Source organism: Triticum urartu, chromosome 5A (genome assembly GCF_056163025.1).
Source record: "Triticum urartu cultivar PI428250 chromosome 5A, HENAU_Tu73, whole genome shotgun sequence".
NCBI lineage: Eukaryota > Viridiplantae > Streptophyta > Magnoliopsida > Poales > Poaceae > Triticum > Triticum urartu.
The window spans coordinates 417,774,181-417,801,705 of NC_141877.1; the positions used below are offsets into that span (position 1 = coordinate 417,774,181).

A 27,525-nucleotide genomic window follows, 5' to 3' on the forward strand; every position below is an offset into this window, starting at 1 on the left:
GATCAATATGTTAGTCCCAAAAATAATATAAAAAGTTGCCAAAAAGTATATGAACGTTGAATAATATTGGCATGGAACAATCAAAAATTATAGATACGACGGAGACGTATCAGCGCGCCGTCCCATCCTTCCTCTACCGCCGCGCACCGCCATCCCCGCCTGACAGGGCCGTGATCCGCCGCCTCCTGCCTCCCTCCATTGCCGGGGCTCCTTCTCTGGGGCAGTGATCCCCGAAATACGCTGCCTCCCCAGACCTCTTCGCCAGACGTCCACCACAAGCAGGAGCTACATCAATGGCGCCGCCTCCCAAGAACATGCCTGTACGCCGACCACGAGAGGAAGAAGAAGAATAAGTCAGTCAACTGGAGGTAATGTCTACACAGTAAGTTCAATGATACATAAACTAGGAGTACTTCTAGTGTACTTGCATAAGTTATAGATGAACAAAAGAGAAGACATGCATCAGTTTTATATATATGCATATCCATACATCTCTGAAGTTCAACAACCATCGATGCAAGTTCAACTTGTACAATGCCTTCAGTGCATGACATGTTACCCATAGCATGTATACGAGAAAAATGCAGAAAAGATTAATCCCAAAACTGTTGAATGTGATTGCAGAAGCGAGCAAGGCGGCGCACGCAGCGAGCGTTTGATGAGCCAAGCAGATATGGGGCACCACCTGGTTGGGTAACACCAGAAATACCACCTGGATACTTCAACAATACAGGCAGTACACCGGAATCATCAGAAGCATGGACAAGTTCTTCTATGCAGAAAACACCAATATCTGGGAATACAAGCTTTGTCACTCGTGGGTTGCAACAAGGCCAACAATATCCCCAACAACAAATGTTTTCCTTCCCTAGCGCATGCAGAAAGCCAAGGACAGGAAGCCGTGGATGGGTTGCAAAAAGGCTTCCACCAGTCGCTCCGTTAACATCAATCATCCGTGCTGCAAAAGCGGTTGCGACGGGAAGACCAAGTCAAAGAGACAGAAAATTTGGCTGCTCTAGCAGGTTCCAAAGTACAAGATATGAGCCATATAGACAGGAGCAACCTCACAACGAATCTGAGGGGAGACGACCGTACAATGAGAGACGGAGATCTTCGTCAACATTGCTCCCTCCATGAGATGCATTGCTGCATGTGCCAAGGGTGACACCACCCGCGCCCATACATCAGGGTGAACAGCAAACACCGGAGGCAGCACAGAGCTATACACATGTAAGTATCCATATAGAAAAAAAACCATACAAGCACAGTCCATACCATGGTACTGTGACCACCCCATCTAAACATTTTCATAACTGCATTTTTGTTTGCTCACTCTTGCATGCAGCCACCTAACATTGAAGCTTATGTTCTGCCAAGGCTAGAGATGTGCTTTGAAACTTTTGAAGAAACAAAGAACTTCTACAACCTCTATGCGAAGCACGCGGGTTTTGCTATCAGGGAAGGCTCCAAGTTTAAGACCAGAGCCTACCTTTATTGCACGTGCTATGGAGTCTATCATTCGAAGGTGTCTGAAGCAAATAGACAGTGGAACAAAACGACAGCCAGGACTAACTGCGGGGCTAAAATGAGGCTGAAGATTGAAAAGGATGGAACACTTGTCATAAAAGAGATAGTCTGGGAACACAACCACATGGTACAGCTCACTCCGCAAATGCTTGTCTTCTTGCACTCCCACAAAAACTTTGACAAAACAATCTTGGAGTACGTCAAGTACCTGCAGTTCAAAGGCATTGAACACGCGCAAATCATGAGCATACTGGGCGGTGATGACCCTGGTAGCTACTTCTTCTAAATGAATGCCAAAGACCCGATTAACCTGTAAGTACAAACTTGTTCTCCTCCATAAACCGCCTATGTCTTTTTTCCTCTGTCAGTACAAACATATTACGCAACGCATGACCTGACGCTAGTTCAACATGCATTTTTGAATGACTGTTCACTTTTAATATCCAGGAAAGCAAAAAATCCAAGGATGGATGATGTGGATGATGTCCTAAAGACTGTCAACTTCTTTAGGGAGATGAAAGCTATAAACAGGGAATTCTTCTATGACATGTAACTCGATGAGTCTGACAGAGTTAAGAACATATTCTGGGCGAATGCAAGCTGCCGAGGGGCCTATCAGGACTTCGGTGACTGTGTAACATTTGACACCACATATAAGACCAACAAGTACCATATGCCACTTGGGGTGTTTGTCGGTACTAACAACCACTTCCAGACTACATTCTTTGGTTTCGCCCTGATAAGAGATGAGGATGCAGAATCATTCAGATGGCTGTTCAAGACGTTTGTAAGGTGCATGAGAGGGAAGGCTCCTACATGCATCCTCACAGGTACAACTGCGAAAACCACCCCCAACCACCCCCTTCCCCCAAAAAAACTAAAAGGAAAATAACACGTTAAAAATGTTTGTGTCAGTTCTATTTGTATATATGCACCAACATATGCTGACCACTCCACATCTCTTTTCTCATTACCAGACCAGTGCCCGGCAATGGCTTTGGCGATACCAAAAGTTTTCAAGAACACAGTACACAAGCTGTGCCGTTGGCACATTATGAAGAAGTACAGGGAACACCTCGCATACCTGTACTACCTGCACGAAGACTTCAAAGAAGAATTCACATCAATCCTCAACTGGCCCCTCATGCCAACTAAGTTTGAGGATGCCTGGAAAGGACTCATCGATAGGTACAACCTCCATGATGATGCCACGATGCTGGCCATGTGGAACGAGCGTGAGAAATGGATATCGGCCTACTTCAAAGAAATTTTCTGCGCCAAAATTACATCCACACAGCGAAGTGAGAGCATGAACTATGTGCTTAAGAAGAACTTTGCAAGCGAGAGACAAAACCTACACCGGTTTGTCAGCCAGGTAAACTCTTGCGTCAAAACCAGGAGGCAGACAGAGAACCAAGAGATAATGGGTAACATGGTATAGCTCTATCACCTGTCGTGAGACAAAAACATGCTTTCTAAAGTAAAACTTTATTAGTTAGACAAGTTTTTGCTACGAGAAAACTAACAATTTGGTCATCATTCTTGCATGTGCAGAAGGAACAAAACACGCTGACCTTCTATGGGTTTGACACCCAGATGGCAAAGGTTTACTCGCGAGCTGTGTACAGCAAGATCAGAGAAAGGCTAAAACTGAGCACACTCTTCACGACGACAGAGACAGAAGAGCCCACAAAGTACCTCGTGCGCTACAACAACCCGCAAAAACTGTCTGCATGGTCTCAGCACGCGTTCCAGGTGGTTGCAGACCCTGTGGGAGAAACATATGAGTGCGAGTGCAGGCTATGGGACCACATAGGTGAGGACTGCAAAAAAAGATGTTACATACTATACTACTTTATTTGCAAAGTTTTTGTTCGAATGAAATGACAAAATACATGCACCTCTTCCAAAAACAAAATACAGGTCTTCTCTGCGTGCATGTCCTGTGCATGATACAGACAATTAAGGTTCCCAACGTTCCAGAGAAATATATCCTCAGGAGATACACCAAACGCCCGAACATCTAGCCAACATTCGACAGAAATGACTTGAGGACAGTAGCGTCAAACAAGGCATCCCAATACTGCATTGAAATCTCACTGCTGACGCTCAACATGAGGGTGCACAGAAAAAGTTTGAGAAGCCAAGAGCAAATGGCGAGGTCGCGGGTCATCATGGACAAACTTGAACAAGAACTCAACGCCATGCATTCTGCTGAAAATGGAGGTGTGGCGGACAATGATGCCATTGAGAAGGATATTGCTACAATGTTATCCGAGATGAATCATATGGGAGTTGTTGACCCGTTCGACAACGAGGAAGAGGAGCAGCAGCAACCAGAGCTTGCCCATGTGCACACTCAAGATCACCAACAAGCTCACATGCGAGATCATGAGCTTGATGGTGCTGTAGGCGAACGACATGACAATAGCACATCCTACCAGCAGCACCAAGAAAGAGTGATTAAACCACCCATATTCTCAAACACAAAGGGGAGGAAGAGCAAGATGCAGGCAACGAAAGCACCAACCAAAAAGCCGCCACGCCCCATCAAGCGTGTGGAATTTGGCCCGGATGGCAAACCTCTCGGGATAAGGGCATGCGAATTCTGTAACGTCATGAGCAACCATAACTACCGCACATGCCCACTCCGCACAGATGGCACTGCCAACAAGCACAGGCAGTTTGGAGCCACCCAGGTTTCTACCAATGGAGACAACACACGTAACAGCTACACTTGCCGCAAGTGTGGGGGAACTGACGGGCATAATGCCCGCACGTGCAGAGTGGGCAAGGAGGTCATTGGCACTGAACAAACACAGGGCAAGGTGAAGAGTTCTAAAAAATCAAATGAAGACGATGAAGAATAAGAGTTTGACGAGAATGACGACCAATCAGACGAAGACAATGAAGAAGACACTGTCGGGGACGAGGAAGCTGAAACTGACGATGAAGTTGCCAAAGGCTCAACCAGGAAAGGGCGCCGGCAAGGCACAACATTCGGGGCCAGTTAGGAGAAGCTGAAGGCTGAACAACTGAACAATACATAGTGGTCTCAGTTGCCTCGGCACACAATGAGGAAACATTTCAGAAACACTATCGTTACCAAAACTTATTTAGCTTTATCGTTGATTTCTCGATCAGTACTATAGTTAAGATATAATTTGTGATTTGTGCCCGTTGAACCAGTGACATTATTATGTAAACCAATTGATGATCCTTTTGAATGCAGTCAGAAATACATTTGAAAAAACTTATCTGGATTTACCTGACGCAAACGCTACTGTTGACCAGTAACTCAGCATCAAAAAAATGTCAAGGAAAATTTAAACTCCTATAGTACATCAGTACTGATAGTTCTCAGTCGTCAATACAAAGACAGAGTACACATCAGTACTGATATAATTTGTGATTTGTGCCCGCTGGAGTAGTCACATTATTACGTAAAACATTTGATAATCCTTTTGAATGCAGTCACAAAATACATTTGTACTAACGAAAAACACTACTGCCGACCAGTCGTTAGTACAAAGGCAGAGTAAAACAAACACACCCGTGAACACCTAAAAAACATCGTTTTGAAAAAAACAAAGCTATGTCTGCTTCTGCCAGTCCCAATTCAGAAAGACCATTAGTACATAAAAATAATTACCTCAAACAAAAATGCGAATATAATACATTCTGTACTGATGAAAAATCTAATTTATCTGTAAAAAATACTCAGAGATTATCTTGATATAAACAATCCTTTAAAAAATACAAAAAATGTTTTTAAAAAACATTTGCATCACACATAGTATCATTGGTATTTGGTAAGTTCAATTACACTTCAATCACCAGTCCAAGTACCACAGTAGAGGAGTACAGACCTCCATCATCACCAACCCTGACATATGCAAGTGGGATGAGCAGCCGATAAGTACATCTTGACAAGACAAATTAGTGTGACAGTAAAATGCCGTCATCACCACCCTTGAGACGTGCAAGTGGGATTTAGCAGGTCATGAGTACAGCTTGAAAAGACTAGTAAGTGCAGCAGTAAAAATCATTGGACTTGGACGGTTACTTCTTCCAGGCCACCACCCGTGCCACCCATTGAGCGGTTGCCACAACGGACTGCAAACGGTGACCCCACGCCACTACACCCACTACACCCACGCCCCCGACGAACCGCCTCCCACAAATCCCCGTCGACGCACTGCAAAAAACCCCATTCTCTTCCATCTCTCCATCATCCCCACAAACAACCATTGCCCTTCCATCTCCCCTGCACACAAACCACAAACTTCTCTCTCACAAGCCCACAGCCGCCGGAGGAGGGCGATGGCGGAGGAACCGTCCACCAAGCGTCATCAAGATGAGCCGTCGGACAAGAGCAGCAACCTCATCGACGTTCACGTCCCCGACGAGAAGCGCGAGCACACCAAAACCCTCAGAGAGGTTGAGCTCCACGGCAAGGAGATGCTGGAGATCGTCTGCACCAGTGAACCAGACAAGGCCGACGAGGTGATCTCCAGGCACTGGAGGAAGGCTGGCGGCATGGTTCGTAGGATCGTCGGTGTTGGTGTGCACTACACCAATGGAGGTGAACCTCCCCAGATGGCAGCAGTCCTGCAGTTGTGCATTGACAACCTCTGCTTGGTGTACCACATCGCAGCGGACACAAAATGGTGAGCCATCCTACTCATTTTCCATGTTTGGTTTATCTGTTTTATTTAGTATTGTATCCTGAAAATTTCATCAGACTTGTTTCCCAACTAGATGTACTAGTGTGGCTTGTGAAAAGTGGATGCACTACTACATTTTCTCAAGTAGATACACTATAAAATGTATTTTTGAACCTGATGCACTGGATTACTATTTGGAAAATCTTGCGGAAGATTAATTTCTGAAGTTGACTGACTAGTCTAGTTTCTGAACTTGATCCAATAGTGTAGTTTATGTACTCAATGTATTAAAAAGATGTTTCTGAACTTGATGTAGTGAAGTATTTTCTGAATTTGATCTAATGTTATTCTCATAAGAAAAAAATTAAGGACTTGGTGAAGCACTGTTTATGTGTTATCCTATTCAACAAAAGTGAACTAAACAAGTACCAAAGCAAAACATACAACATTGACTGAAACTATGTATAATCCAAAAAAGAAGAATAACATGGTGTACTTAATTTAATTTCAGAACTTTGTTTACTAGTTTATGAAGTACATTCATCCATTATTTATGCTACATAAACATATACTTAAATGGATTCATTGCTTGTAAGACAAAACAAAAATGAATAATTCAAACATCAAAAGTAATGCTGATTTTCAAAAATGTCTCTCCCCTTGCAGGCCCAAGCGCCTGAACGAGTTGCTGCAGCATAAGAAGTTGTTCACATTTGCCGGTTTCAGCATTGAAAGCGACAAAGAGAAGCTGAAGTTGTCTGGTGTGGAGATCAAGCCCGACATGTTCATCGACATTCAGTGCAAGTGGAGAGTACCATACATCGGAAAAGAGTACGACTCCTTGACTGATGTTGCAGCCAGCGTCATCCACCCATTCTACAAAGGCACAAAGAAGAACATCAACACGCAGGAAGACTACAAACTGTGGGGGACCAGCCCGCTGCCAGACAACCTCATCGAGTACGCAGGAGTGGATGCATACGCCATGTACAAGGCATGGAGCATGATCGACTACATCACAGATGGTTCAGAAATTGCAAAAGAGCGGGAGGCTGCGAATTACTATGACCAACCCTATTGCCCCTATGCGGGATGAAGATACATCAGAGCCTGCCTTCGTTTTACTTTCGCTTGTGCTTGCCTTTTATCTTGTTGTTTCAAATTAGTAGTTTGCTCTTGTTGGGTTGAACCAGTATGATTATGTCGTGCTTGTCATTGTTGAACTAGTTTATTTATGTCATCAAGTACAATGTTTTGCTTATCTCATTATATAAGTTTGGTAGCTTCGTATGTTGTTAATCCATCATTTCAAATTCAAAAAGTAGCTTCTGAATAGAACTTTGTAGCTGCTCTAAAGTACTAGTTATGATGCAACTAATCACACAACGTTGCTCTATGTCTAGTTTCGATTCAGTATTGTATATAAAACATAACGTTGAGAACAACCAGCACAATTTGAGTTGCTTAACAATGCTTCAAAAGTTGAAGCAAAAATTCTTAGTACTCCATCTAGTGTTCTCATTCATATGTAGCTGCTAGATAATTAACAAGTACTACAAAACAGAAAAAGTTAAGAAAGCATCAGCACACACTTATGTTGGTCGCTTGCAGATTAAGAATCACAGTACTAGTACACTTGATCGGACAGTACATACTACAATAAAAAGTACATAGAAGCATCAGTCCGTAAGCGCTACTATGAATGGACTATCAGTACAACTTAATCTAAATGCAAGTACATCTTAAAATTACACTTACACAAAACTGACAAGAACTAGAACAAAAAGTTTCAGTCCAAGTTACTACTGGAGTCAAGTACTAGATTCAAACAAACAAAAAAAGAAAAAACTGACCGCCCAAGGTCAGGCGCAGGCCCTGACGCTGCTACATACTTGAACTCGAGCCCATAGGTGAATCCCTAGTAATCCGCACAATGCAGGGCCCACCGATCAGGGCCCATAGGTCAAGAGAGAGAGAGAGAGCGAGCGCCGTGTATAAGCGCTCAGGTAAGTATTCCGAGGAGTTCGACCAGTGAGCCTCGGCTGCGCTTATAAACAGGTTCGGAGCCCCCTCGACTAGCGAGGTGGGACTAAACCCAGAGCGCATGCGCATGCCACACTGCACAACCGCGCGGACGGGCTATCTAGGCCGGAAAACGACCCAATAGCCTGAATCATTTACAAACACCACACCAAATAAAGCCAGTTAAACAAACCAGAGGGCAAGGCAACAAAATAAAGATAAGATAACGGGGGCAAATACTATGTCCCTCGGTGCACTGCGATGCGCGAGCAAGTCCATACAAGGATGATTCGTCAGTACAACTATGCCCCTCTGTGCGATACGGTGCGGGGGCAAGTCATGTTACGGACTCGCCTCCGCATGCGACGCCGCGGCACGCCGCGTCGTCGCCTGCTACGGCTCGTTCCTGGCTCGGCCTCGCCAGGATGGGGGAGGGGGGTCCCGACCCCCCTCCTCCCGGCTCGGCCTCGCGCTAATGCGGCAGTGCGCTTGTTTGACAGGCGCAGTGTGGTTATTCTGTTCCCCCCACACGCACCCACACCCCCCCTAAAGATAGATAAAGGGGGCAAGTCCATACAAGGAAGATGTGTCAGTACAACTATGCACCGAGGGGCAGTGCGGTTATTCTGCCCCTCCCCACACGCACCCACACACCCCTAAGGTAGATAATGGGGGCAAGTCATGTTACGGACTCACCTCCGCATGCGACGCCGCGGCATGCCGCGTCGTCGCCTGCTACGGCTAGTTCCTGGCTCGGCCTCGCTGGGATGGGGGAGGGGGGTCCTGACCCCCTCCCCCCGGCTCGGCCTCGCGCTAACGCGGCAGTGCGCTCTTTTGATAGGCGCAGTGCAGTTATTCTGTTTCCCCCCCACACGCACCCACACACCCCCTAAAGATACATAATGGGGGCAAGTCCATACAAGGAAGATGTGTCAGTACAACTATGCACCGAGGGGCAGTGCGGTTATTCTGTTCCCCCCCCCCCCACATGCACCCACACACCCCTAAGATAGATAATGGGGGCAAGTCATGTTATGGACTCGCCTCCGCATGCGACGCTGTGACACGTCGCGTCGTCGCCTGCTACGGCTCGTTCCTGGCTCGGCCTCGCCAGGTTGGGGGAGGGGGGGGGGGGTCCCGACCCCCCCGGCTCGGCCTCGCGCTAACGCGGCAGTGCGCTCGTTTGACAGGCGCAATGCGGTTATTCTGTTCCCCCCCCCACACGCAGCCACACACCCCCTAAAGATAGATAATGAGGGCAAGTCCATACAAGGAAGATGTGTCAGTACAACTATGCACCGAGGGGCAGTGCGGTTATTCTGTTCCCCCCCACACGCACCCACACACCCCTAAGATAGATAATGGAGGCAAGTCATGTTACGGACTCGCCTCCGCATGCGACGCCGCGGCACGCCGCGTCGTCGCCTGCTACGGCTCGTTCCTGGCTCGGCCTCGCCGGGATGGGGGAGGGGGGTCCCGACCCCCTCCCCCCGGTTCGGCCTCACGCTATCGCAGCAGTGCGCTCGTTTGACAGGCGCAGTGCGGTTATTCTGTTTCCCCCCCACACGCACCCACACCCCCCCTAAAGATAGATAATGGGGGCAAGTCCATACAAGGAAGATGTGTCATTACAACTATGCACCGAGGGGCAGTGCGGTTATTCTGTCCCCCCCCCCACACACGCACCCACACACCCCTAAGATAGATAATGGGGGCAAGTCATGTTACGGACTCGCCTCCGCATGCGACGCCGCGGCACGCTGCGTCGTCGCCTGCTACGGCTCGTTCCTGGCTCGGCCTCGCGCTAACGCGACAGTGTGCTCGTTTGACAGGCGCAGTGTGGTTATTCTGTCCCCCCCCACATGCACCCACACCCCCCCTAAAGATAGATAATGGGGGCAAGTCCATACAAGGAAGATGTGTCAGTACAACTATGCACCGAGGGGCAGTGCGGTGCGGGGGCAAGTCATGTTACGGCTCATTCCTAGAACAAAACTCACAAGAACTAGAACAAAAAAGTATCAGTCCAATTTACTGGTGGAGTCAAGTACTAGATTCAAACAAAAAAATTGATGCCCCAAGGATCATAAAAAGTATCAGTACAATTTACTGGTGGAGTCAAGTACTACATTCGAACAAAACAACAAAAAATAAAAAAAATTGACTGCCCAAGGACTGGCCCAGGCCCTGACGCTGCTAGATAACTTGAACTCGAGCCCATAGGCGAATCCCTAGTAGTCCGCACAACGCAGGGCCCACCGATCAGGGCCCGCAGGTCAAAGAGAGAGAGAGCGAGCGCCGTGTATAAGCACTCTGGTAAGTTTTTAGAGGAGTTCGACTGGTGTGCCTTGCCCGCGCTTATAAACTGGTCTACAACCCCCTCGACTAGCGAGGTGGGACTGAACCCATAGCGCACGCGCACGCCGCGCTGCACAGCTGCGTGGACGAGCTATCTGGGCCGAAAACAACGACTCAGCCAGATGGCCCAACACAGTACTTCGCCCCATTACAAAATTCCAACCGATCACACACGACAAAAAAGAAAAATGCAGATATTTAAAAAAACCTCACAAGAAATGAGTTCAAAAACAAATAATGTAAAAATTTCAAACACATCTTAACTGTAAGAACTAAAAAAATAGAAATACATATGTTTTTTTTGGAAAATTAAACGTAGAAATTTGTAAATAAAAATTTCAGAAGCAAAATTATAAAAAGTTCAACTACTACAATTCATAAGGTTCAAGTAAAAAAATACTATGCAGCAAAAGATGAAAATCTTTTAATTCTAAAAAATACTAGAAATATCATTATTTAACTGTTAAAAAAATGTGATCCAAAATTCATCTAAAAAATATAGAAAAAAATGTTATACAACAAACAAATTTGATTGATAATTGACATCCTAAAATAGTTCAGTACTACGATTAACAGAATGTAAGTTCAGCAATCTCGAAACCAAAAAAAGGGGTTCTACAAACATCATCAGCGTATAGTTCCTTCTCCGAGCTATGTACATGAAATATATACCAGCCAAAACAAAGGATGCCCATGCAGCTTTTAAATAAATCAGTTATTCTTGAGCAAAAACAGATAGGAAAAATTATACAAGCCATGCAGCTTTTGAACACAAATCAGTTCAACTTAAGATAAAACATCAGTTCAAAAACTGCACATGTCAAAAACATATGCAGATAAAACAACACATTCAGAGGGGAGACAGTTGAATTCATTTATTCATTTCAAACATCTGCTCCCTCACAACACAAATCTTAAAAACATAACATTCACTACTTCAATCATAACGATCAAAGAAACGACGCCGTTTAGCCCTAGTGGATGGATGTGGAGCCGTGGCTGCTCTAGCCCTAGCCCAACTGATGATCTGAACATGGTTCCTTCCCCTGCCCTCTGGGAAAAGAAGCTCCAGTTCATTGGAGTTGCAGGTATCCATCACCTTGCGCGCAAGGTGTCTGTTGAACTTTACATCCACTTCCTCCTCGGCAGCATGTTGTGCCATCTGCCTGCGCCTCCTCCTCCTCCTCCTCTGCTCCACTGCTGCAGCCCTCGCATCGACGGCTTCCCCCTCCTCCTCTTTGACCTCTCCCAACTCAGGATCCATTCTGGCTTTTCTTTTGGTTGCAGCTGGTGGAACGAAAGTGACAGAGGGCTCGGCCTTTATACTCAAAGTGCAGAGGGTATGGGGGGTAGGCAGCCAGTACAAGAAACTTGCTCCAATGTCAACTCACAATAATTACAAGCTTTGACATGGAGCAGTCCAACTACACATACGGCGGCAGTAATTCAAAACAACACAGAAAACACACAACTTAATTACGCAATTTGACCAGATTACAAGAAATCATAGCCTTCAGTCAGCCACCAAACACCACCTCCGCCAACGACCAATTCCTAGTCTACCGTCCACGTTTGAGCTAACGGCCATGCCATTACACGGGAACGAACACTGCAACACTAGGTACTGCATGCAGAAAAACATAGACTATGAGCATGTACAAGAACGACTCCTGGTGCATTCTTATTCTGACGAAACTAAATAAATTGACACTTAGCTTAACTGAAAAAGGAAGTAGCAGGATTCTTTGTCTAACAACAGCGGCTGTGGCACTGGCAGTAGCAGCGGAAGCAATAGGGGCCACGGCAGCGGCGGCCACAGGCGCGCACAGCAGCAGAAGGCATGGGTTTGCACGCATGCGTAGGCGGGTGTGGTCGGAGCAGGCACGATGGGGCGACACGAGATGGGTAGAGGGCGTGGGCTGGACGGGGCGGCTGCGAGTGTGCGCGCAGGGCACGACCAGAGGAGCGCGGGCACAGTGCAGTGAGAGCGGGGAACGGGGCGATCTGGGTCATCGGGCGTGGCCAGCGCACGATCACGTTGGCGACGATCTACAACTACCAAAGGAGAGCACGGGGAGAGAGGGAGGATGCGGGGATCACTGCCGTTGGAGAGAAGGCCCGGGGACGACTTGAGACGGCCAGAGTCAACGACTGCGGTTGGCGGTTCGAGGAGGATGACGGAGGTCGGGGACGAGGACGACGTGCGACGGGGCGGGGCCGATTAGGTGACAACGACGAGCAGCGCACGGCGACAGGGATGAACGCACGACGATGAGGAAGCTCCACGTTGCATCCCCTGTCTCCGCCGTCGTACACACAGGAAGATCGGTTCAAGTAGAAAACCTCGTCAGTCCAACCTATACACCACATCAGTTCACGAAGGGTAACAGAATAATATTCTGTTACACGTAACAGAATAGCCCAGATGTGTGTGTGTGTGTGTGTGTATATAGGTGGAGGGAGGGGGCATCCAAATTGGGGAGGTGGATTTGTTGAGAATCGTTGCATGGAAAACAAAAAAAGTATACGCACACGCAACGATCTATCCATGGAGATGCATAGCAACAAGGGGAAGAGTGTGTCTACGTACCCTCGTAGACCGTAAGAGGAAGTGTTTCACAACGCGGTTGATGTAGTCGAACTTCTTCGTGCTTCAACCGATCACGTACCGAACGCACGACACCTCCGCATTCTGCACACGTTCAGCTCGGTGACGTTCCTCGCCTTCTTGATCCAGCAAGACGTCGAGGTAGTAGATGAGTTCCGTCAACACGACGACGTGGTGACGATGATGATGAAGTGATCTCCGCAGGGCTTCACCTAAGCACTACGAAAAATGATCGGGGGTGTAAATGGTGGAGGGGGCGCCACACACAGCTAACAATTGATCTGGTGTGTGCTAGGCGCCCCCACATATATATATAGGAGGGAGGGAGAGGGGAGGCTTCCAGGAGGCACCCCAAGTAGGTCGAATCCTACTTGGGGTCCTCCCCAAGTGGCGCCAGCTACCTCTAGAGCACTGCGTTGGTTTTCCCTTGAAGAGGAAAGGGTGATGCAGTAAAGGAGCGTAAGTATTTTCCTCAATTTTTGAGAACCAAGGTATTAATCCAGTAGGAGATCACGCTCAAGTCCCACGCACCTAAACAAACAAATAAGAACCTCGCAACCAACGCGATAAAGGGGTTGTCAAGCCCTTCTCGGTCACTTACGAGAGTGAGATCTGATAGATATGATAAGATAATATTTTTGGTATTTTTATGATAAAGAGAAATAAAGATGCAAAGTAAAATAAACTACAAAGGAAATAACTAAGTATTGGAAGATTAATATGATATAAGATAGACCCGGGGGCCATAGGTTTCACTAGTGGCTTCTCTCAAGAGCATAAGTATTACGGTGGGTAAACGAATTACTGTCGAGCAATTGATAGAATTGAGCATAGTTATCAGAATATCTAGGTATGATCATGTATATAGGCATCACGTCCGAGACAAGTAGACCGAAACGATTCTGCATCTACTACTATTACTCCAGACATCGACCGCTATCCAGCATGCATCTAGAGTATTAAGTTCAAGAGAACAGAGTAATGCTTTAAGGAAGATGACATGATGTAGAGGGATAAACTCATGCAATATGATATAAACCCCATCTTTTTATCCTCGATGGCAAAAATACAATACGTATCGGTTCCCTTTCTGTCACTGGGATCGAACACCGCAAGATTGAACCCAAAGCTAAGCACTTCTCCCATTGCAAGAAAGATCAATCTAGTAGGCCAAACCAAACTGATAATTCAAAGAGACTTGCAAAGATAAACCAATCATACATAAAAGAATTCAGAGGAGAATCAAATATTTTTCATAGATAATCTGGATCATAGACTCACAGTTCATCGGATCTTGACAAACACACCGCAAAAGAAGATTACATCAAATAGATCTCCAAGAAAATTGAGGAGAACTTTGTATTGAGATCCAAAGAGAGAGAAGAAGCCATCTAGCTAATAACTATGGACCCGTAGGTCTGAAGTAAACTACTCACACATCACCGGAGAGGCCATGGAGTTGATGTAGAGGCCCTCCGTGATCAATGCCCCCTTCGGCGGAGCTTCGAAAAAGGCCCCGAGATGGGATCTCTCGAGTATAGAAGGTTGTGGCGGTGGAATTAGGTTTTCGTGGTGCTCTTGGATGTTTGGGGGTACGTGGATATATATAGGAGGAAGAAGTATGTCGGTGGAGCAACGGAGGGCCCATGAGGGTGGAGGGTGCGCCCCCTGCCTCGTGCTGTCCTCCCTTATTTCTTGACGGCCACTCCAAGTCTCCTGGATCACGTTTGTTGAGAAAATCACATTCCTGAAGGTTTCATTCCGTTTGGACTCCGTTTGATATTCCTTTTCTTCGAAACCCTAAAATAGGCAAAAACAACAACAATTTGGGCTGGGCCTTCGGTTAGTAGGTTAGTCCCAAAAATGATATAAAAGTGTAAAATAAAGCCCATTAACATCCAAAATAGATAATATAATAGCATGGAGCAATCAAAAATTTATAGATACGTTGGAGACGTATCAAGCATCCCCAAGCTTAATTCCTGCTCGTCCTCGAGTAGGTAAATGATAAAAGAAGAATTTTTGATGTGGAATGCTTTCTAACATATTTCTCAATGTAATTTTTCTTTAATGTGGCATGAATGTTCAGATCCATAAGATTCAAGATAAAAGTTTAATATTGACATAAAAATAATAATACTTCAAGCATACTAACTAAGCAATCATGTCTCCTCAAAATAACATGGCCAAAGAAAGTTATCCCTACAAAATCATATAGTCTAGCTATGCTCCATCTTCACCACACAAAATATTTAAATCATGCACAACCCCGATGACAAGCCAAGCAATTGTTTCATACTTTTGATGTTCTCAAACTTTTTCAATCTTCACGCAATATATGAGCATGAGCCATGGATATATCACTATGGTGGAATAGAATGGTGGTTGTGGAGAAGACAAAAAGGGAGAAGATAGTCTCACATCAACTAGGCGTATCAACGGGCTATGGAGATGCCCATTAATATATATCAATGTGAGTGAGTAGGGATTGCCATGCAACGGATGCACTAGAGCTATAAGTATATGAAAGCTCAACAAAAGTAACTAAGTGGGTGTGCATCCAACTTGCTTGCTCACGAAGACCTAGGGCATTTTGAGGAAGCCCATCATTGGAATATACAAGCCAAGTTCTATAATGAAAAATTCCCACTAGTATATGAAAATGATATCATAGGAGACTCTCTACATGAAGAACATGGTGCTACTTTGAAGCTCAAGTGTGGAAAAAGGATAGTAGCATTGTCCCTTCTCTCTTTTTCTCTCATTTTTTTATTTGGGCCTTCTTTTTTTGGCCTCTTTTTTTCTTTTTTTTTCATCCCGAGTCTCATCCCGACCTGTGGGGGAATCATAGTCTCCATCATCCTTTCCTCACTTGGGACAATGCTCTAATAGTGATGATCATCACACTTCATTTACTTACAACTCAAGAATTACAAATCAATACTTAGAACATAATATGACTCTATGTGAATGCATCCGGCGGTGTACCGGGATGTGCAATGATGCATGAGTGACATGTATGAAAATTATGAACGGTGGCTTTGCCACAAATACGATGTCAACTACATGATCATGCAAGCAATATGACAATGATGAAACGTGTCATAATAACGGAACGATGGAAAGTTGCATGGCAATATATCTCGGAATGGCTATGGAAATGCCATAATAGGTAGGTATGGTGGCTGTTTTGAGGAAGGTATATGGTGGGTTTATGGTACCGGCGAAAATTGCGCGATACTAGAGAGGCTAGCAATGATGGAAGGGTGAGAGTGCGTATAATCCATGGACTCAACATTAGTCATAAAGAACTCACATACTTATTGCAAAAATAAATTAGTTATCAAAACAAAGTATTACGCGCATGCTCCTAGGGGGATAGATTGGTAGGAAAAGACCATCGCTCATCCCCGACCGCCACTCATAAGGAAGACAATCAATAAATAAATCATGCTCCGACTTCATCACATAACGGTTCACCATACGTGCATGCTACGGGAATCACAAACTTCAACACAAGTATTTCTCAAATTCACAACTACTCAACTAGCATGATTCTAATATCACCATTGCCATATCTCAAAACAATTATCAAGTATCAAACTTCTCATAGTATTCAATGCACCTATATGAAAGTTTTTATTATTGCCATGTTGTTCTAAAGGACTCTCAAAACAATATAAGTGAAGCATGAGAGAACAATAGTTTCTATAAAACAAATCCACCACCGTGCTCTAAAAGATATAAGTTAAACACTAGAGCAGAAACTATATAGCTCAAAAGATATAAATGAAGCACATAGAGTATTCTAATAAATTTCAAATCATGTGAGTCTCTCTCAAAAGGTGTGTACAGCAAGTATTATTGTGGTAAACTAAAAAGCAAATACTCAAATCATACAAGACACTCCAAGGAAAACACATATCACATGGTGAATAAACATATAGCTCCAAGTAAAGTTACCGATAGACGAAGACGAAAGAGGGGATGCCTTCCGGGGCATCCCCAAGCTTAGGATTTTTGGTGTCCTTGAGTTTTACCTTGGGGTGCCATGTACATCCCCAAGCTTAGGCTCTTGCCACTCCTTGTTCCATAATCCATCAAATCTTTACCTAAAACTTGAAAACTTCACAACACAAAACTCAAAATAGAAAATCCCGTGAGCTCCGTTAGCGAAATAAAACAAAACACCACTTCAAGGTACTGTAATGAACTCATTCTTGATTTATATTGGTGTTAAAACTACTGTATTCCAACTTCTCTATGGTTCATAAACTCTTTAATAGCCATAGATTCATCAAAATAAGCAAACAACACATGAAAAACAGAATCTGTCAAAAACAGAACAGTCTGTAGTAATCTGTAGCTAACGCAAGTTCCGGAACCCCAAAAATTCTAAAATAAATTGCTGGATGTGAGTAATTTATCTATTAATCATCTTCAAAAAGAATTAACTAAATATCACTTTCCAAATAAAAATGGCAGCAATTCTCGTGAGCGCTAAAGTTTCTGTTTTTTACAGCAAGATCAAAAAGACTTTCCCCAAGTCTTCCCAACGGTTCTACTTGGCACACACACTAATTAAACACAAAAAACACAACCAAAACAGAGGCTAGGTAAATTATTTATTACTAAACAGGAGCAAAAATCAAGGAATAAAAGTAAAATTGGGTTGCCTCCCAACAAGCGCTATCGTTTAACGCCCCTAGCTAGGCATAAAAGCGAAAATAGATCTAGGTATTGCCATCTTTGGTAGGCAATCCATAAGTGGCTCTCATAATAGATTCATATGGTAATTTAATTTTCTTTCTAGGGAAGTGTTCCATGCCTTTCCTTAATGAAAATTGGAATTTAATATTCCCTTCCTTCATATCAATAATTGCACCAATCGTTCTAAGGAAAGGTCTACCAAGAATAATAGGACATGAAGGATTGCAATCTATATCAAGAACAATGAAATCTACGGGCACATAGTTCCTATTTGCATCAATAAGAACATCATTAATTCTTCCCATAGGTTTCTTACTAGTGGAATCCGCAAGGTGCAAGTTTAAAGAACAATCATCAAAATCACGGAAACCTAGCAAATCACACAAAATTTTTGGAATCGTGGAAACACTAGCACCCAAATTACACAAAGCATAACACTCACGATCTTTAATTTAATTTTAATAATAGGTTCCCACTCATCATAAAGTTTTCTAGGAATAAAAACTTCCAACTCAAGTTTTTCTTCATAAGATTGCATCAAAGCATCAACGATATGTTTAGTAAAAGCTTTATTTTGACTATAAGCATGAGGAGAATTTAGCACGGATTGCAACAAGGAAATACAATCTATCAAAGAGAAATTATCATAATTAAATTCCTTGAAATCCAAAATAGTGGGTTCATTGATATTTAAAGTTTTGACCTCTTCAATCCCACTTTTAACAATTTTAGCATCAAGATCTAAAGACTCCGAATTTTTGGAACGCCTTCTAGGTAAAGGTGGCTCATCTTCAGCTCCATCATTATCAAGATTCATATTGCAAAACAAAGATTTAGTAGGAGACACATCAATAAATTTTAGATCTTCATCCTTATTATCATGAAAATTTTCTGGCTTAGCGGACATCTTATTAACTAAGGTGGCCTGCTTATCCGAGACTTCAGCGATTAATTTTTCAAGATGAGCAATCTGAGATTTCAAACCATAAAACTCTTTATACATATCATCGAGCTCTTTATTCATATAACCCATAAAGATCTTTTGTTCCTTAAGCTCGTTCCTAAAGAAATTATTATGCTCAAATTGTAAAACCATAAAACTCCTGATATTTCTTTCGATCTCTTCTAACCTTTTAAGGTGAAGATCACCAAATCTAGGTAGAGCCAAAGCGAAAAGCAAGCAATCCAACACACAAGCAAACAAGAAACAGGCAAAAAGGGCAAATAGAAAAAGAGAAGGGGAACGGACAGAGAGAGGGAGAGAGACAAAGAGGGTGAATAAAACGACAAGGGTGAAGTGGGGTAGAGGAAAACGAGAGGAAAATGGCAAATAATATAATGCGAGAGATAAGAGTGTGTGATGGGTACTTGGTATATTTTGACTTGGTAATGGAGCCAGAAATGACTCGTTGTGGGAGTCAAATCTTGACTAGACTTGGCGCAAATCTCCCCGGCAACGGCGTCAGAAATCCTTCTTGCTACCTCTTGAGCACTGCGTTAGTTTTCTGTTGAAGAGGAAAGGGTGATGCAGTAAAGCAGCGTAAGTATTTCCCTCAGTTTTTGAGAACCAAGGTATCAATCCAGTAGGAGATCACGCTCAAGTCCCACACACCTACACAAACAAATAAGAACCTCGCAACCAACGCGATAAAGGGGTTGTCAAGCCCTTCTCGGTCACTTGCGAGAGTGAGATCTGATAGATATGATAAGATAATATTTTTGGTATTTTTATGATAAAGATAAATAAAGATGCAAAGTAAAATAAACGGCAAAGGAAATAACTAAGTATTGGAAGATTAATATGATAGAAGATAGACCCGGGGGCCATAGGTTTCACTAGTGGCTTCTCTCAAGAGCATAAGTATTACGGTGGTTAACGAATTACTGTCGAGCAATTGATAGAATTGAGCATAGTTATTAGAATATCTAGGTATGATCATGTATATAGGCATCACGAACGAGACAAGTAGACCGAAACGATTCTGCATCTACTACTATTACTCCACACATCGACCTCTATCCAGCATGCATCTAGAGTATTAAGTTCAAGAGAACAGAGTAATGCTTTAAGGAAGATGACATGATGTAGAGGGATAAACTCATGCAATATGATATAAACCCCATCTTTTTATCCTCGATGGCAACAATACAATATGTATCGGTTCCCTTTCTGTCACTGGGATCGAACACCGCAAGATTGAACCCAAAGCTAAGCACTTATCCCTTTGCAAGAAAGATCAATGTAGTAGGCCAAACCAAACAGATAATTCGAAGAGACTTGCAAAGATAACCCAATCATACATAAAAGAAATCAGAGGAGAATCAAATATTGTTCATAGATAATCTGGATCATAAACCCACAATTCATCGGATCTCGACAAACACACCGCAAAAGAAGATTACATCGAATAGATCTCCAAGAAAATTGAGGAGAACTTTGTATTGAGATCCAAAGAGAGAGAAGAAGCCATCTAGCTAATAACTATGGACCCGTAGGTCTGAAGTAAACTACTCACACATCACCGGAGAGGCCATGGAGTTGATGTAGAGGCCCTCCGTGATCAATGCCCCCTCCGGCGGAGCTCCGGAAAAGGCCCTGAGATGGGATCTCTCGAGTACAGAAGGTTGCGGCGGCGGAATTAGGTTTTCATGGTGCTCCTGGATGTTTGGGGGGTACGTGGATATATATAGGATGAAGAAGTACGTCGGTGGAGCAACGGAGGGCCCATGAGGGTGGAGGGCGCGCCCAGGGGGGTAGGCGCGTCCCCCTGCCTCGTGCCTTCCTCCCTTGTTTCTTGATGGCCACTCCAAGTCTCCTGGATCACGTTTGTTGAGAAAATCACGTTCCCAAAGGTTTCATTCCGTTTGGACTCCGTTTGATATTCCTTTTCTTCGAAACCCTAAAATAGGCAAAAAACAACAATTTGGGCTGGGCCTCCGGTTAGTAGGTTAGTCCCAAAAATGATATAAAAGTGTAAAATAAAGCCCATTAACATCGAAAATAGATAATATAATAGAATGGAGCAATCAAAAATTATAGATACGTTAGAGACGTATCAGCGCCCCTGCCATATTTAACCGAGGGAGAAGGAAAGAGGGGGGGGGGAGGGAAGGAAGTGGGAATCCTAATCCACACTTTCCTTTCCCTTCTCCCCTTTCCCTCCCCTCCTTTGATCGGCCCATATGGGGGTGCACCAGCCCCTTGTGGCTGGTGCGTTTCCCCTTTTGGCCCATAATGCCCATAGCTTTTGCCGGATGTGCCCGGAACCCCATCCGGTGATCCGATAAGTACCTGATAGCCCCCGAAACACTTCTGGTGTCCGAATACCCTCGTCCTATATATCAATCTTTACCTCTCGACCATTTCGAGACTCCTCGTCATGCCCCTGATCTCATCCGGGACTCCGAACAACATTCGGTTACCAAATCACATAACTCATATAATACTATATCGTCATCGAACGTTAAGTGTGCGGACCCTACAGGTTCGAGAACTATGTAGACATGACCGAGACACCTCTCCGATAAATAACCAATAGCGGAACCTGGATGCCCATATTGGCTCCTAAATATTCTGCGAAGACCTTTATCAGTCGAACCGTAATGACAACATACATAATTCCCTTTGTCCATCGGTATGTTACTTGCCCGAGATTCAATCGTCAGTGTCTTCATACCTAGTTCAATCTTGTTACCGGCAAGTCTCTTAACTCGTTCTGTAATACATCACCTCATTACTAACTCCTTATTCGTTTGCTTGCAAGCTTATGATGTGTATTACCGAGAGGGCCCAGAGACCTCTCCGATACTTGGAGTGACAATCCTAATCTCGATCTATGCCAACTCAAAAAACACCTTCGGAGATACCTGTAGAGCATCTTTATAATCACCCAGTTATGTTGTGACGTTTGATAGCACACAAGGCATTCCTCCGGTATCCGGGAGTTGCATAATCTCATAGTCAAAGGAATATGTATTTGACATGAAGAAAGCAATAGCAATAAACTGACCGACAATATGCTAAGCTAACAGATGGGTCTTGTCCATCACATCATTCTCCTAATGATGTGATCCCATTATCAAATGACAACTCATGTATATGGTTAGGAAACCTTAACCATCTTTGATAAACGAGCTAGTCTAGTAGAGGCTCACTAGGGACACGGTATTTGTTTATGTATCCACACATGTATTTAAGTTTCCGGTCAATACAATTCTAGCATGAATAATAAACCTTTATCATGATTAATGAAATATAGTAATAACCATTTTATTATTGCCTATAGGGCATATTTCCATCAGTCTCCCACTTGCACTAGAGTCAATAATCTAGTTCACATCACCATGTGATTTAACACCCATAGTTCACATCGCCATGTGACCAACACCCAAAGAGTTTACTAGAGTCAATAATCTAGTTCACATCGCCATGTGATTAACACCCAAAGATTTTACTAGAGTCAATAATCTAGTTCACACCGCCATGTGATTAACACCCAAAGAGCACTAAGGTGTGATCATGTTTTGCTTGTGAGAGAAGTTTAGTCATTGGGTCTGACACATTCAGATCCGTATGTATTTTGCAAATTTCTACGTCTACAATGCTCTGCATGGAGCTATTCTTATCTAATTGCTCCCACTTTCAATATGTATCCAGATTGATACTCATAGTCATCCGAACCAGTGTCAGAGCTTGCATCGACGTAACTCTTTACGATGAACTCTTTATCACCTCCATAACCGAGAAAAAAATTCCTTAGTTCTCTAAGGATAATTTGGACCGCTGTCCAGTGATCTACTCCTGGATCACCATTGTACCCCTTGCCAAACTCATGGTAAGGCACACAATAGGTCTAGTACACAGCATGACATACTTAATAGAACCTATGGCTGAGGCATAGGGAATGACTTTCATTCTTTCTCTATCTTCCGCCAGGGTCGGGCTTTGAGTCTTACTCAACTTCAAACCTTGCAACAGATGCAAGAACCCTTTCTTTGACTGATCCATTTTCTATTTCTTCAAAATCTTGTCAAGGTATGTGCTTTGTGAAAGTCCTATTAAGCGTCTCGATCTATCCTATAGATCTTGATGCCCAATATATAAGTAGCTTCACCGAGGTCTTCCATTGAAAAATTCTTATTCAAGTATCCTTTTATACTATCCAGAAATTCTATATCATTTCCAATCGATAATTTGTCATCCACATATAATATGAGAAATGCTATAGAGCTCCCACTCACTTTCTTGTAAATACAGGCTTCATCATAAGTCTGTATAAAACCATATGCTTTGATCACCTCATCAAAGCATATATTCCAACTCCAAGATGCTTGCACCAGTCCATAGATGGATCGCTGGAGCTTGCATACTTTGTTAGCACCTTTAGGATCGACAAAACCTTTTGGTTGCATCATATACAACTCTTCTTTAAGAAATCCATTAAGGAATGCAGTTTTGACGTTCATTTGCCAAATTTCATAATTATAAAATGCGGCAATTGCTAACATGATTCAGACTGACTTAAGCATCACTATGGGTGAGAAGGTCTCATCGTAGTCAACCCATTGAACTTGTCAAAAACCTTTCGCGACAAGTAGAGCTTTGTAGATGGTGACATTACCATCAACGTCTGTCATCTTCTTCAAGATCCATTTATTCACAATGGCTTGCCGATCATAGGGCAAGTCCACCAAAGTCCACACTTTATTCTCATAGATGGATCCTATCTCAGATTTCATGGCCTCAAGCCATCTATCGGAATCTGGGCTCATCATAGTTTCTTCATAGTTCGTAGGTTCGCCATGGTCTAGTAATATGACTTCCAGGACAGGATTACCGTACCACTCTGGTGCGGAATCTGCTCTGTTCGACCTACGAGGTCTAGTAGTAACTTGATCTGAAGTTTCATGATCATCGTCATTAGCTTCCTCTCTAGTTGGTGTAGGCATCACGGGAACGGATTTCTCTAATGTGCTACTTTGCAAAATGAGATAAGGTACAATTACGTCATCAAGTTCTACTTTCCTCCCACTCACTTCTTTCGAGAGAAACTCCTTCTCTAGAAATGTTCCATTCTTGGCAACAAAGATCTTGCCTTCGGATCTATGCTAGAAAGTGCACCTAATTGTTTCCTTAGGGTATCCTATGAAGACGCACTTATTCTACAAAGACATTTATCAGTCGAACCTGGATGCCCTTATTGGCTGGATGCCCATATTGGTTCCTATGTATTCTACGAAGACCTTTATCGGTCGAACCGTAATGACAACATACGTAATTCCCTTCGTCCATCGGTATGTTACTTGCCCGAGATTCGATCATCGGTATATTCATACCTAGTTCAATCTCGTTACTGGCAAGTCTCTTTACTCGTTCCGTAGTACATCACCTTGTTACTAACTCCTTAGTCGTTTGCTTACAAGATTATGATGTGTATTACCAAGAGGGCCCAGAGATACCTCTCCGATACTCGGAGTGACAAATCCTAATCTCGATCTATGCCAACTCAACTAACACCTTCGGAGATACATGTAGAGCATCTTTATAATCACCCAGTTACGTTGGGACGTTTGATAGTACACAAGGCATTCCTCCGGTATTGATGTCGCTTGAAGCTACGTCGGTATTTCCCCAAGGAGGAAGGGATGATGCAGCACAATGGTGGTAGGTAATTCCCTCATATATGAAACCAAGGTTATCAAACCAATAGGAGAACCAAGCAACACAACGTAAACAACACCTGCAAACAAATAACAACTATTTGCAACCCGATGTGTTAAAGGGGTTGTCAATCCCTTTTGGGTAACAGCACCACAAATTGGCAAATGGATGTGAGAGAGTTGTAAATACTGATAGATCGAACGCCAAATAAAATAAATTGCAGCAAGGTATTTTTGTATTTTCAGTTTAATAGATCTGAAAATAAAAGGCAAATAAAAGTGATTGCGAAGGCAAATAATATGAGAAATGCAAATAATATGAGAAAGAGACCCAGGGGCCGTAGGTTTCACTAGTGGCTTCTCTCGAGAAAAATAGCAAACGGTGGGTAAACAAATTACTGTTGGGAAATTGATAGAACTTCAAATACTCATGACGATATCCAGGCAATGATCATTACATAGGCATCACGTCCAAGATTATTAGACCGACTCCTGCCTGCATCTACTACTATTACTCCACACATCGACCGCTATCCAGCATGCATCTAGTGTATTAAGTTCATGGAGAAACAGAGTAATACAATAAGAACGATGACATGATGTAGACAAGATCTATCTATTTAGAGATAGACCCCATTGTTTTATCCTTAGTAGCAACGATACATACGTGTCGGTTCCCCTTCTGTCACTGGGATCAAGCACCATAAAATCGAACCCACTACAAAGCACCTCTTCCCATTGCAAGATAAATAGATCAAGTTGTCCAAACAAAATCCAAATATCAGAGAAGAAATACGAGGCTATAAGCAATCATGCATAAAAGAGATCAAAGAAACTCAAATACTTTCATGGATATAAAAAGATAGATCTGATCATAAACTCAAAGTACATCCGATCCCAACAAACACATTGCAAAAAGAGTTACATCATATGGATCTACAAGAGACCATTGTATTGAGAATCAAATGAGAGAGAGGAAGCCATCTAGCTACTAACTACGGACCCGAAGGTCTACAAAGAACTACTCAGGCATCATCGGAGAGGCACCAATGGAGGTGGTGAACCTCATCCGTGATGGTGTCTAGATTGGATCTGGTGGTTCTGGACTCTACGGTGGCTGGAATTGATTTTCGTTGACTCCCCTAGGGTTTCTGGAATATTGGGGTATTTATAGAGCAAAGAGGCGGCCCGGGAGGCACCCGAGGTGGGCACAACCCAATAGGGCGCGCCTGGGCCTCCTGGCGCGCCCTGGTGGGTTGTGCTCTCCTCGGAGCACCCCCCCATGCGCAGTGATACGTCTCCAACGTATTTATAATTTTTGATTGCTCCATGCTATATTATCTACTGTTTTGGACATTATTGGGCTTTATTATCCACTTTTATATTATTTTTGGGACTAACCTATTAACCGGAGGCCCAGCCCAGAATTGCTGTTTTTGCCTGTTTTAGGGTTTCGAAGAAAAGGAATATCAAACGGAGTCCAAACGAAATGAAACCTTCGGGAACGTGATTTTTGGAACGAACAAGATCGAGGACACTTGGACCTTACGTCAAGCAACCAACAGGGAGGCCACGAGGCAGGGGGGCGCGCCTACCCCCCAGGCGCGCCCTCCACCCTCGTGCCCCCCCGGTTGCTCCACCGACGTACTTCTTCCTCCTATCTATACCTACGTACCCCCAAATGATCAGAAACGGAGCCAAAACCCTAATTCCACCACCGTAACTTTCTGTATCCACGAGATCCCATCTTGGGGCCTGTTCCTGAGCTCCGTCGGAGGGGGCATCGATCACGGAGGGCTTCTACATCAACACCATAGCCTCTCCGATGAAGTGTGAGTAGTTTACTTCAGACCTACGGGTCCATAGTTAGTAGCTAGATGGCTTCTTCTCTCTTTTTGGATCTCAATACAATGTTCTCCCCCTCTCTTGTGGAGATCTATTCGACGTAATCTTCTTTTTGAGGTGTGTTTGTTGAGACCGATGAATTGTGGGTTTATGATCAAGTCTATCTATGAATAATATTTGAATCTTCTCTAAATTCTTTTATGTATGATTGGTTATCTTTGCAAGTCTCTTCGAATTATCAGTTTGGTTTGGCCTACTAGATTGATCTTTCTTGCAATGGGAGAAGTGCGTAGCTTTGGGTTCAATCTTGCGGTGTCCTTTCCCGGTGACAGTAAGGGCATCAAGGCACGTATTGTATTGTTGCCATCGAGGATAACAAGATGGGTTTTTCTTCATATTGCATGAGTCTATCCCTCTACATCATGTCATCTTTCTTAAGGCGTTACTCTATTTTTAACTTAATACTCTAGATGCATGCTGGATAGCGGTCGATGAGTGGAGTAATAGTAGTAGATGAAGGCAGGGTCGGTCTACTTGTCTCGAACGTGATGCCTATATACATGATCATACCTAGATATTCTCATAACTATGCTCAATTCTGTCAATTGCTCAAGAGTAATTTGTTCACCCACCGTAGAATACTTATGCTCTCGAGAGAAGCCACTAGTGAAACCTATGGCCCCCGGGTCTATCTTTATCATATCAATCTCCTACTACTTAGTTATTTACTTTGCTATTTATTTTGCCTTTATTTTACTTTTCATCTTTATCATAAAAATACCAAAAATATTATCTTTATCATATCTATCAGATCTCACTCTCGTAAGTGGCCCTATAGGGATTGACAACCCCTATTTGCGTTGGTTGCGAGGATTTATTTGTTTTGTGCAGGTACGAGGGACTTGCACATAGCCTCCTACTAGATTGATACCTTGGTTCTCAAAAACTGAGGAAAATACTTACGCTACTTTGCTGCATCATCCCTTCCTCTTCGGGGAAAACCAACGCAGTGCTAAAAGAGGTAGCAAGAAGGATTTCTGGCGCCGTTGCCAGGGAGGTCTACGCAAAAGTCAACATACCAAGTACCCATCACATAACCTTATCTCCCGCATTACATTATTTGCCATT

General features: G+C 43.6%; 2 protein-coding genes across 2 annotated transcripts; both read left to right on the plus strand.

Moving 5' to 3' along the window:
* Positions 1-293: 293 nt before the first annotated feature.
* Positions 294-3,554, plus strand: LOC147971676 (protein FAR1-RELATED SEQUENCE 5-like). Its single transcript, XM_087524071.1, has 8 exons — positions 294-320; positions 625-693; positions 1,346-1,470; positions 1,975-2,076; positions 2,128-2,357; positions 2,505-2,902; positions 3,082-3,343; positions 3,451-3,554. Exons 1-8 carry the CDS (start codon positions 294-296, stop codon positions 3,552-3,554), a joined length of 1,317 nt encoding a protein of 438 aa, XP_087380197.1.
* Positions 3,555-5,850: 2,296 nt separating this feature from the next.
* Positions 5,851-7,290, plus strand: LOC147971677 (uncharacterized). Its single transcript, XM_087524072.1, has 2 exons — positions 5,851-6,197; positions 6,861-7,290. Exons 1-2 carry the CDS (start codon positions 5,851-5,853, stop codon positions 7,288-7,290), a joined length of 777 nt encoding a protein of 258 aa, XP_087380198.1.
* Positions 7,291-27,525: the final 20,235 nt, after the last annotated feature.